The sequence below is a fragment of the Pristis pectinata genome, chromosome 16 (genome assembly GCF_009764475.1).
Source record: "Pristis pectinata isolate sPriPec2 chromosome 16, sPriPec2.1.pri, whole genome shotgun sequence".
Taxonomy (NCBI): domain Eukaryota; kingdom Metazoa; phylum Chordata; class Chondrichthyes; order Rhinopristiformes; family Pristidae; genus Pristis; species Pristis pectinata.
In genome coordinates, this window is record NC_067420.1 from 6,200,994 (window position 1) to 6,213,243 (window position 12,250).

Consider the following 12,250-nt stretch of genomic DNA (forward strand, 5'->3'; position numbering starts at 1 on the left):
ACACTGATTACATTTTAAAGCTATTTAATTGGCTGCAAAACAATTTTGGACAACCAGAAAATAAAGTGAAAAGCTCTAAATAAATGCAAATCTTATTTTTTTAAATATGGGAGCATGCCATCTGGGAAGCAGATGTGATAAATGGGTTTGGAATTTAATACTGTTAACCTATCTTCAACTTCCTAGCCCTCTCAGGCAATTCCACTGTTACACAATGATGTTAAAATTGAGTCTTGAAAAAGATAATTAACTTTCCTTTCTACTTAACAAAGATTCATGTACAGTGTCAATCATCATCTTCATAAATTAAAAACCCACAGAAAATGCGATCTGTATTTGTGACCCAGACTCTGAAGTTTCTTGCTCTCTTAATTCATGTCAATCTTTTTGCCAAATTATTGTTTGCTTCCAGTTCTAATGGCCAAGGTCACAATCTTTATATCAACTCACTCAATAATTCCCATCTCTGGAAGTGGCTGCATTACATCATCTTCATTTACAAATGCTTGTTCATCGTATGGATCAAAGCTGTGTTCAAAATTTAAACTTTGTAAATGAGGGAAAAATGCAAGTCCCTGGAACTCAAGTAATTTCCATTTTCCCAAGAAATTTCTAAATTAACCAGAGATTTAAAAATAAGACATGTAATTCAATTTCTCCTCAATAACTGACAGAATGCTGGGTATGGTGGTAGCTTAAATGAAATCACACTCATGTCTCTCCAAAGCCCCAATGCAGTAATTTTTTTTGCTAATGTCATGTCACCCACGTGAATATTGGGTTCCACTTTCACAAAAAAAAAATCCAATTACAAAATATAAATGGTGGCTAAAAATCCTGTAATGAAAAGAAATTAAACTAAGTCAATTTGGTCACAGGCTACTTGGATTGTTTTGGATTTCTACATTGTTTGGGGGATCAGTTTTATTGAGAGTATTGCTGCGTTTTGAGGCTGTTTGTCATTTTTACGAGTTTTGTATACTGCCAGGCAAGGCCTTATTCTTCATTCCACCTCAAAAATCAGACAGGTCAAGGAAGAGAAAATTATTTAAAAAAAATACTCAAATAACACTTCCACCAAGTACAACGCTACCAGACTTACATTTTGTACATTAGCTCTGAGAGTTGCTTAGAACTGACTTCATGGCTTGTAAACAGCTAGCATTGATGTTATCTCTACCATCTTTGGTCTAAACCTTATTCTCAACTCAAACCATTAAAAGCTAAATTGTCAAGGTCTGAAAATTAATGAAATATTATGTGTATATCTATCTATATCTATCTACATATCTATCTATCTATGTACATATCTATCTATCTATGTACATATCTATCTATCTATGTACATATATATATATATATATATATATATATATATATATATATGATTTACCAGAACTTAAGCATCTGTGGAAGATCACTAGATTGTATGCTTAGCTAGAAATGGGTGACACAGAAGGCAAAACCTAGAAGAACTTGATCTGGTTGGATATATGAATGAAAAAAATCAGTCCCAAACACTCACAAAAAGTATTTGGATTTTTATCTTCTTTAGGTACAGGTGTCCCCCCGCCCCTGCTCCCTCCACCACCCCCACCTTATGGCCGTTCAGGTAACAGAAATTCAGCTGTACAGAATTCTCAAATTACCACCCAAAAATGTGAGATACGGAATAAAATTTGCTCTAACAGAATTTGTGGAAAAAAAGGCAAAGAAATAAATAGAATATTTTCTTCAACTTGCAATTTCTTGACGCACGGCCAAGCTGCAAGTTAGAATGCGCAAGGAAATCAAAATACACACATTATTTAAGAACCAAAGCACTCCATCAACTGATGATTCAATGCTTTTTCAGAGGGTGGCAAACAACCACAGTGGAAACTGTCTACAAGAGATGCTCTGAATGCATATCACAATCTAACTTAAGTACTTGACAGCTTATCAAATTATAAGCTTTGTAAAAGAAACCACATGGTAACAGGATGAAGCATTTGACCACAGAGTATTTCTCAGAGTTAAAAAAAAAATTAGCTCCAAATGTTATAAATTTGGCGTGCATAAACTTCAGATTATCCAAATTATTTATACTATGTAATAAAAATCAAAGCAGACAAAACTGTTTACCTTAGTATTATTTGCAGGTGCATGTTACATTTATTTTTTTTAATGAATATTATATAGTTTAAGCACAAATGCCAGTGATGAAGAAAATATAACAGAGTGCACGGGCACGGGAGTGTAGCAGTTAGCGTGACACTATTACAGCGCCAGCGACCCGGGTTCAATTCCGGCCACTGTCTGTAAGGAGTTTGTACGTTCTCCCTGTGTCTGCGTGGGTTTCCTCTGGGTGCTCCGGTTTCCTCTCACATTCCAAAGACGTACAGGTTAGGAAGTTGTGGGCATGCTATGTTGGCACCGGAAGCAGGGCGACACTTGCAGGCTGTCCCAGAACACTCTACGCAAAAGATGCATTTCACTGTGTGTTTCGATGTACATGTGACTAATAAAGATACTGTATTATGTTGGAATCTGGAATGCACAGAACGGAGGGATACAAGTGATTCAGCTTATTCCTACCTATTGCAAGCAAGTTACCACCATCTGGTCAACAGAAAGCAAGTGATTCTTGGCCAACTCTGCGTCACCTGAAGGCCTGGACATTAAAATCTCCCACATACTTGTTAGCTGACAAAGCTGTAAATTGCGATTAGAACATAGAAAAATTACAGCACAATTCAGGCCCTTCGGCCCACAAAGCTGTGCCGAACATGTCCCTACCCTAGAAATTACTAGGCTTACCCATAGCCCTCTATTTTACTTAGCTCCATATACCTATCTAACAGTCTCTTGAAAGACCCTATCGTATCAGCCTCCACCACAGTTTCCGGCAGCCCATTCCATGCACTCACCACTCTGAGTAAAAAAATTTACCCCTGACATCTCCTCTATATCTACTCCCCAGCACCTTAAACCTATGTCCTCTTGTGGCCACCATTTCAGCCCTGGGGAAAAAGCCACTGACTATCTACCCTATCAATACCTCTCATCATCTTATACACCTCTATCAGGTCCCCCCCATCCTCCGTCTCTCTGAGGAGAAAAGGCTGAGTTCCCTCAACCTGCCTTCGTAAGGCATGCTCTGCATTCCAGGCAGCATCCTTGTAAATCTCCTCTGCACCCTCTCTATGGCTTCCACATCTTTCCTGTAGTGAGGCAACCAGAACTGAGCACAATACTCCATGATTATGGAATCAAATTGAGTAAATTAAGATACAGGTCAACCTTAATCTAATTGAGTGATGGAAAAAAACTCAGGGACTGAATGGTCTATTCCTGTACCTACAATCTGCCCTGAGAAACTCAAAACATTGCTACACTTAAACTATCCCGTTGTCCAAAATATAGAATGATTCCTTAATTTTTTTTTCTGTTTTATCATTAAACATTTTTTATTGTGGTTTGCTATTGTAAGGTCAATTCCATCCAAAATAAACAGGAAATGACCTTCAGAAAAAGGCTGGCAAAAGCTTTCTCTTGAACCTTTTACAGTAAAACTCCAATAATTTGGCACACTCAGGGCTTTGGTGGTGCCAGGCTGGCAGATTTTCTAGATTATTGGCCGTTATTCCCTTACCCCAACATACTTTCAATTCACATTTTTTTTGGAAGAAATGTTCACACAATATAATACATCTTCCAGTGAACCAAGTTTCAGGGGAGCACAAGAACCAGAACCCCGTTGAGTTTGAGGGAAGTATCAGAAACATCATCTGGAGACCAGACGCCAAACCATTGGGATGTCTGAATTGTCAAATAGCCGATTATCAGAGTTTTATTGTACTTATCAGAACCTTTCAATATGTAATAAAAATAGAAAATGCTGGAAACACTCAGCAGGTTGGACAGCATCTGTCAAAAGAAAACCAAGTTCCTCTTTAAATAAAGTTCCAACATACAAACTTTTCCCTCTTTAGTTATAACAAATTCACGAAACCTTTCAGAAGCTAAAGTGGAATTTTCCTCCTCTACTGATAACAGAATTGCAAGTGTATGCGACAATACATTTCAGGAATTAAACAATTTCCCTCCAAGACGCCGCCAGTGGCACATTTCAGTGTTTTAACACTGAAAATACAATGGAGTCACGAAAGGAGTAATTTCAAGGGCTAGAATAATCAAAACCAGCATCCAAAATTGAGTTATGTCACAAGAAAGACTCTTTATTACGTGTAGGGAAGATATGTATATTGCTGCCGCGAAAGTAAATCAAGATTTTTCCATTGGGGTAGTTACTGACAGAAGCCTAATAGTCAAACCCATGAAAAATAGATCTTGCGATAAAAGGCTCTACAGCTCCAGAGCTGTAGTTAAAAAAAAAGGTAGCATTTTAAAACTATAATTTACTAGCTATATGATGCTTTTGGTAATATTATAGGTGGAAAGAAAAAGGTATTTACAATTACATCACATCACTCATGATCTCAAGACATCCTAAAATATTTGGAAGTCAATGAAGAACTTCCCAGTGTTGCGATCTAGGTAATTAAAACTAAATATTCAATAATAAGGGTTTTCTTTCTTAAACCTTTAAATCTGCTACAAATTACCTATATAATACGCTGATGTATTCACTTGTTGGGGTCAAATGTGTAAGGGACTGACTGGGAAGCTAAACTGAAGGAAAGCAATTTTCAATGAAACAATAAAAAGTTTCATACCTGCAATACTTCTAAGGCAAGCAGCATTAAATTGACTCACCCGTTCCTGACCAGCTGTGTCCCAGATCAGAAACTTGTGCAACTCGCTTTGATACTGCACTGTTTTTGTCATAAAAGAAGCCCTAAATGTGGATCAGAAATCACAAATTACATAACATCCAGGAATAGGAAAATACTTAATAGCTCAAAAGCACATCTTAAAAATATCTTTGTATTGCTCACCCTATTGTGGGATTGATGTTCGGGTCAAAACTATCTTCTACAAACCTCCAAACGATGCTGGATTTCCCAACACCTGTGTCCTATATGTATATATAAAAAAAGGTTAGTTCACATCCTTTCAACTCTCCTCACTGAGACGAGCACGAATAGAAGAAACAAAAAAGGCACAACAAAAAATGTTTCCCCCCCTCCCCCCAATACTCTATTGCAACTTAATTACACCTAAAGGATGGAATAGAGGGCAAATTACAATTTTAAAAATAAATTCTCAAGTTGTGCAAGCATTTATTGGCTTTTAAGGTATGAGTGGAACTCAGTTTGTACAACTGAGTTGCTTATTAGGGTTGACAGAATCTACGTAACAGTGAACTACGTTGAAATGGGACTGGAGTCGGATGTAGGTACAGCCGTAAAAGGACAAAGTTTTGTTATCTGAAGAACATTAGTTGGGTAGCTGGAAACTTGATGGTTTACTGTTTTCTGTAAAATCTTTTAAACAAAATTCCTTAAGTTTCTATGCTGGGGACTGAAGATGTATTCTCAGAAATAGTATTCAGTAGCATAATCATGATACCATGTCTCTGAATGATAAATACAGATCTTAAAAGTAGGAAATGCTGCAGTTGAGAACATGGTAAGGAATGGTATGTCACTACACATTAGCACCTAGGCTAAAGAAAATAGATTAACTGCAAATACTAGCATCAAGGCTCAATTAAATCTGTTAAAGAACCAAATATTGGCCCAACTGTACAATAAAGTACATGTGGAAGCTCATTCACACCTACCCGACTAGAATTAATTTTAAATCTGTTTTATTCTTCTCCTAAAACATGGATTTAATCGCACAACCAGTAAGCTCCAATACCCTCATCTAAACAGTAACTAGAAAATTTCAGCTAACTTTTTCACCTCGTTAGTACCAAATACCAGGGTTAATAATTGTGGTTGAATATTTCCTTACCCAGTCTCCTCATTCCAAATCCTTAACACCCATTCAAACAGTCTTTCTTCACTCCCCAAAACTTTTACAACAATAAGCTGAGCATTCACAGAAAATAGAACAAAAAAATTTTTATGGCCCTGCAATATCCCTTCTAGCAATGCACGCAGGAGTGCCCGGGAGATTAATCCAATTTTTGGAGATCACCAGGACAATCCTAGAAGGTTGGCAGTCTTAGTCAATACCCACTTAAAGCAGATTTTTCAACAGCTAATTATTGATCTTCCTTCCACCTTGTGAGCAACAGGAAGAAAATTTTGTTATCCCAGTTTCGATCAGGAGTAAAGCAGAGCCTGGCTCAGGTATTCACCCACACACCTTGCATACAGTCAGTTCATTTGCAATGCCATCACGCATTAATTCACCAAGAAATTGAACACGTTCCAATGCAACTTGTCTGCTGTTAACATCAAACTAGCTATTAGTAAAGTCCAACTGAATGAAAATATAAGTCCCTGCAGCATACCCACACAGGTTGCGCACCAACAAGTTTAATTAATTTGCTGATGTACAAATTGTAGACATTAAATCTACGAGAAAATGCACTAGTGGAAATGATATAATTACAGCTTACATCCTGGAAGTAGCAATATTTCAGATTTTTCACAAATTACACCTTTGAGGCAAACACTTCACACATATGCTGCTAAGTACAAGCTAGTACAGTACACAGCACTCAACCAACTGACCACTAACCCCAATTGAACAGCTTGTCTACAAAACTTGCCTCATCAGCCAGTGTGAGATTTTACATGACGTGGAGCAAGAGAGATTCAATACGACTCTCAATCCTGTCAGTGTCTTGAATAATTTAAAGATTGTGGTCAACATTTGCTTAGAACTGCAACAATGCTACAAGATACATATTACCATCTTAATTTTGAACAGAAATGCCAAAACCTCAAATGTACTAATTGCGCAGGATGTCATCTGATCAACTTCCCTCTGCAGTTCAGTGGTTTGGTATATTTACTCTGTTTAAATATTCCGGATCCAAATTATAGGAGAACTAAAACCATTTGATTAGATTTTCCTCATTTTTTTTTAAACAAAAATAACAGTGGGAAAAGGAAATGCCGATTGTTGCACGTTTCAGTTGCAACAGCAGGAATCACAATTAAAACTCAGTATCTCCGATTTGTGAACTGAACTCAACGGGTTGGAACGCACTCATTTTTAGCCAGCAGTTTTGGGGAGATTTGACGTCAGGCCAAGTGAACGTGTCAGTACATCCTCGACTTGTGCTTGTGCACCCTAACACAGAAATATGAACGTGCTGGAAGTCAAATACAGGTGCATCTGGTTTTCTGTTTAGTCCCGGGTGGTTCCTAACAATAAAGCTGAGGGCCCAGATACATTTTCCACCTGGCCCCATGACTTTACACCAGACATCTGGAACCGTCCCAATCATGTGAATGGGATCACTGACCTGCACTGATTAAGTATGTAAAAGTAAGTGGGTTGGTTCTTGTTTTAAACTTTATTGTCAATGTTTAAGTTCATTTACACAAGCCGAATGTCAATAGAATGAATTTAGTCTTTAATTGTTCAAATATTTTTCAACTATTTGAATAACTGATCACTAGACGTTTCAAGATATTGGAAGAGTAGACAGCATGAGCTATCCATAATGCCTTCAGAGCAATCTATGGGTGCTTTAAGCTTCTACTGCCTGCTGCCCAATCACAGCTTTTGGGCTGCTTTGCCTTGTGGAACAGCTACAAAACTTTGGGAGGCATGTGACTGCAGCATTGCGACTGCAGGCATCCCACATAGGGTCTGAGGTAAAGTGTGATCTAGGGGCATAATCATCAACAGCAAAAACAACATTGAAGCAACCATATCTTGAAACTTTACTTAAATTTGCCTGAAGATTCTTTCAAAGGTCCTCTCAAATATTTGATTACTCTGAATCCTAACACCCAATTAAAAAGCTACTTTAAACCATAATTTTTTTAATATAAAGTTCAATTGAACATTGCACGTGCTACAGGTTTAGCAACTTTCTTTGTGCGCACAAGTTACAAAACTAGTAAATGCTGGAAAATACGCCATACTCCAACATCTTTGAACATCTCAGGTTGGTGACCTTCATCTGAACTGGGAAAAGTTAGACAAACAGGCATTAATATGAGAAAATGATGAGGGGAACAGGGGGCAGGTAAAAGTTGGCAGAGGAGAACAATAAGGGGAGGTCTGTGATAGAATAGAAGGCAGGAGATTAAGAGGCAAAGGGATAACAGTTCAAGTGAAAAAGATTACAAAGTGACAAAAGAAACAGAAGATATCCACGAGAATTATGATCATTCTCTGAAATTACCCAGGATCAAACCTCCGAGATGTTGACACCCAGGAACTTGAAGCTGCTCACTCTTTCTACTGCAGACCCTTCAACGAGGACTGGTGCTAGTTGCCTTCCCCTTCTTACAGTCCACAATCAGTTCCTTGGTTTTGCTAATGTTGAGTGCACGCTTATTGTTACAACACCACTCAATCAGCTGACCCATTTCATCCCTGTATGCCTCCTCGTCACTGTCTGTGATTCTGTCAACAACAGTGGTATCATCGGCAAATTTGTAGCTGGCACTTGTACTGCAGTTATTCCAAATCAGTGAATTCTCTTTTGCATAGCACGTTTTCTGAAATCATTAAATCGTCTACAGTACCTCTACTTATGAGTCGATCACTGTTGTTTAGATTTGGCCTTCATATGGATCCTTTCTATCACAAGGTCATTAAAATCGAATGTTACTGTGTGAAATCTTCATAATTACAGTGAAGTACACATATATCCTACAGGGTAGGATTATTGATATATTTTTAAATAATGCTCAAGAAAATTAAAATTTATATCAAGGAGTGCAGCTTTGGACACCCAGATTCAAATGCATCATGTAAGCAGTTAGATTAATCCCCAACTTGTGACAGGTTTGATTTTAACAATTTTTCTACACCAGCTTCCTTTCTTGCAAGAAATCTACTTCTAAAAAACAATTAAAAATATACAGCTAAACAGATTGATTTGCTTCTTTAATATCAACATGAATAATAGGATCTTTCTTCTGATTGTACTTCATAGAATTCTGGCTAATATAATTTTCTAAAATCAAATATTAAGGAAGAATGCACCTAATCAATATGCAGGTGAAAACAGAAAGGAGTATGGGAATATTAAAAAAAAACTCAGATCCTGGAAATCTAAAATAAAAACAGTAAATGATGAAAATACTCAGGTCAGGCTGCATTGGGAACATTGGGCCTCTCCTATATGGAGAACCGCAATACCTCATCAAATAGACTGGCCTAACATGAAATGTTTTGATAGAGTAGATAGTGTTTCTACTAGAGATAAATGCAAAGCTAGAGGCCAGCGGTACAAGACAAATAAGAAAAAAAAAATCAAAAGAAACTTGAATACTCAAAGAGAGCAAAAAAAGGCATTAATTAACACAGTGGATGAGACAGAGTCTGGATGGACAAGCAGTGAGTAAATATGAGAGCAGGGAATAAAGAATTACAACAGTTAATAAACAGAGAAAATGCTGGAAATACTCAGCAGGTTAGGCGGCATCAATGGAAAGAGACCATTAATGTTTCAGGTTGAACAGCTTTCACCAGAACTGAGAAAACCAAGTTAGTTTTAAATCACAGAGAAGGTAGAGGGAGTGAGGGATGGGACAAAAGGAATATCTGTGAGCGGGTGCATGCCAGGGATGCTGAGTGGATGAGTTATGGTCGAAGGGTTAATGGGGCAGTTAGAGAGGCCACCCCCATTTACCCATCTTCCGCAACTTATCCCCATGGTGACCCTGCCCTCACCCTAAATTGTAGTTGACGGGAGGAGAAAGTAATAGTCATAGGAGATTCTAAAGCTGGAGGAGCAGACAAGCATTTCTCTGGTCACAGATCTAATTCCAGAATGGTATTTTGCCTCCCATGTGTCAGGGTCAAGGATATCACAAAATTCTGGAAGGGGAAGGTGACAGCCCGAGTGATTTATATCAGTACCAACAAGGGCAGAAAAATGGATGAAATCCTACAGGCAGATTTTAAGGAATTGGGAAAGAGATTATGAAGGAGGACTTCAAAAGTAGCAATCTTCTGATTATTCTCAGTGCTGCATCCCACTGGACCATTAGGACTGGTTCAGGGGAAGGTGAAATGCAATTCATAAGGGGCAAGTCCAATATCCTTGTAGGTATGTTTACTAATGGGGAAGAGCTTAAAATATTTTATCAGGTGCATGGAAAACTGGGTTCAGAAAGGAGAAAAGCAGATCTGAAAATGGAAGGCAAAACATTTACAGCATTTGGAAAGCAGTACAAAAATAGGAAAACATTCAGAAAACTTGATCAAATGGTATTATCTAAGTGCAAGTAGTGAATAAGGTGTATGAGCTGAAAGCACCGATGTACACCAAGTACGATATTATAGCCATTACAAAAACGTGGCTTAAGAGAGCTACAGATGACAACTTAACATTCCTGAATAAAAAAATTTTCAGATCACAAAGGGACAAAAAAAAATAGTGGGAGTGGCAACTTTTCTTCCAGAAAAATCACAGCTATGAGAGGGGGATAATATGTTAGAAAGATCATCAAATCGTGCTGTACAGATTGCACTAAAGAACAAAGAAACACGGGAAAGTAGGACAGATCTGCTATCAGTCCAACGGAGATAGAAGATTGCTAATGTCCGAAAGCACTAGGGCAGTAATGCAGGATATTTCAATTAACTTAATATTAACTGGAATACAGTCAGTGTAAAAAGGCAATCGGTGTTTGAAGGCGTATGATGTGGGTAGGGTTCTTAATTTGCATTTGTCTGAGAGGAGGATGTACACAGTCTGGTTAGTTGAGGGGGAAATACAGCAAATGGAATTTAATCCACAGCAGTGTTGATAAGGCAGAGAAAAAGGCATTCGATATGCCTTCTTTTATCAGCTGATACACAAAACATAGCAGCAGGGAGCTGGAACTGTACTGTTCCAATCACCACGTTACAGGAAAGATGGGACTGTGCTGGAGTGGGTTCAGAAGACATTTCCAAGAACATTGCCAGGGCTGGAAAATTTCTGGATACAAAATGTTTGGCTTTGTGAAAAGATTGGATAGGCTGGTGTTATTTCCTCTGGAATAAGAGTATGAGAAGAAGCTTAATGGATGTGTACAAGGGTGCCTGGACTGAATAAATAAGAAGCAATCACTTCTCTTAACATAGGGGATCAAAGACCAGGCACCATAGATTCAGAGTAATTGGTAGAAGGATTAAAGGGGAGATGCGGATTTTTTTTCACCTAGAAAGTGATAAAGATCATGAACACAGCCTGAAAGGGTAGTAAAGGCAGGAGCGTTCATTGCATTTAAATACTGCCTGGATGTGTGCCTGAAGGTAGTCCTGCAGCACTACGATAAGAGCTGGAAGGTGGAAGCGGAACTCTTTGTCCACCACAATGGGATGAATGGCCTCCTATTCGGTTGTAAAATTTCTATAATTCTACTTATTCAGTCACAGTCTAGAGAATAGAGGAACAATCAAATCAGATGTCTTTAACAATATTAGTGCTGTCAGCATAATGGACACAAGGGAACAGTGTAGGGATAGTTGGTTGCCTGCTCAAGGACCTCAGAAAAAAAAAGGACATCAAAGGGAGGGCAGTAATGGAGAGATTTTTTTTGCAGGTTTTTTTTTTGCAATGAGTAATATATTCAGTCGTTTCAGTAGGAGAGCATGAAGACAACCACAAACCAGTCAATATTAGGAATAGTTTTATTCCAGATTTAGTTAAAGGACTGAATACAAATGCTCCAGCTGCTAAGTGGATTTGAATTTGTGTCCCTAGATCGTTAGCCAAGGCCTTTGGATTACTGGTCCAGTAACATATTAACCACTATTCTCAATATTCAATGACAGCAGCTCTGGAAGGATGGAAGAGCACAGCTTTTGTTTGTTTACTTTATGGCATATGGGTGTCATTGGCAATGGCATCCTATTTACTGTCATTCACTAATTGTCCTTTAGTGTCAGCATCCGTTGAAATGAGGAAGTAAAACTGCATGGTATGGGACTGGGATCAGGCATTTGCACGATCAGAAGCCAAAGTAAATAAGTAGACTTCATCTCTGAAATTAGGATGACTGAATTCCACATATTTGGTGGCCAAGTCAAGGACAAATATTATTAGATGCTGGGCATGGTGTTCCACCAGGCATTATTCAAGAGAAGCCACTTTCTACACCATCACCTCAAGTTGATAACCCTCTTGTTTTTCTGCAGTGCCACCACTTACAAAGACATGAGACATCAA

The 12,250-nt window shown here is 38.2% G+C and overlaps 1 protein-coding gene across 2 annotated transcripts in view; it reads right to left on the reverse strand.

Annotated features, from left to right (window-relative positions):
• Positions 1-12,250, reverse strand: part of rab22a (RAB22A, member RAS oncogene family) — a 47,514-nt gene that overhangs the window by 25,681 nt on the left and 9,583 nt on the right. For both annotated transcript variants that reach the window (XM_052031716.1, XM_052031715.1), the window contains exons 3-4: positions 4,941-5,020; positions 4,759-4,840 (exon numbers count right to left, since the gene is read on the reverse strand). In XM_052031716.1, the coding sequence (XP_051887676.1) occupies positions 4,759-4,840; positions 4,941-5,020 (162 nt within the window). The remainder of the gene's footprint in view (positions 1-4,758; positions 4,841-4,940; positions 5,021-12,250) is intronic.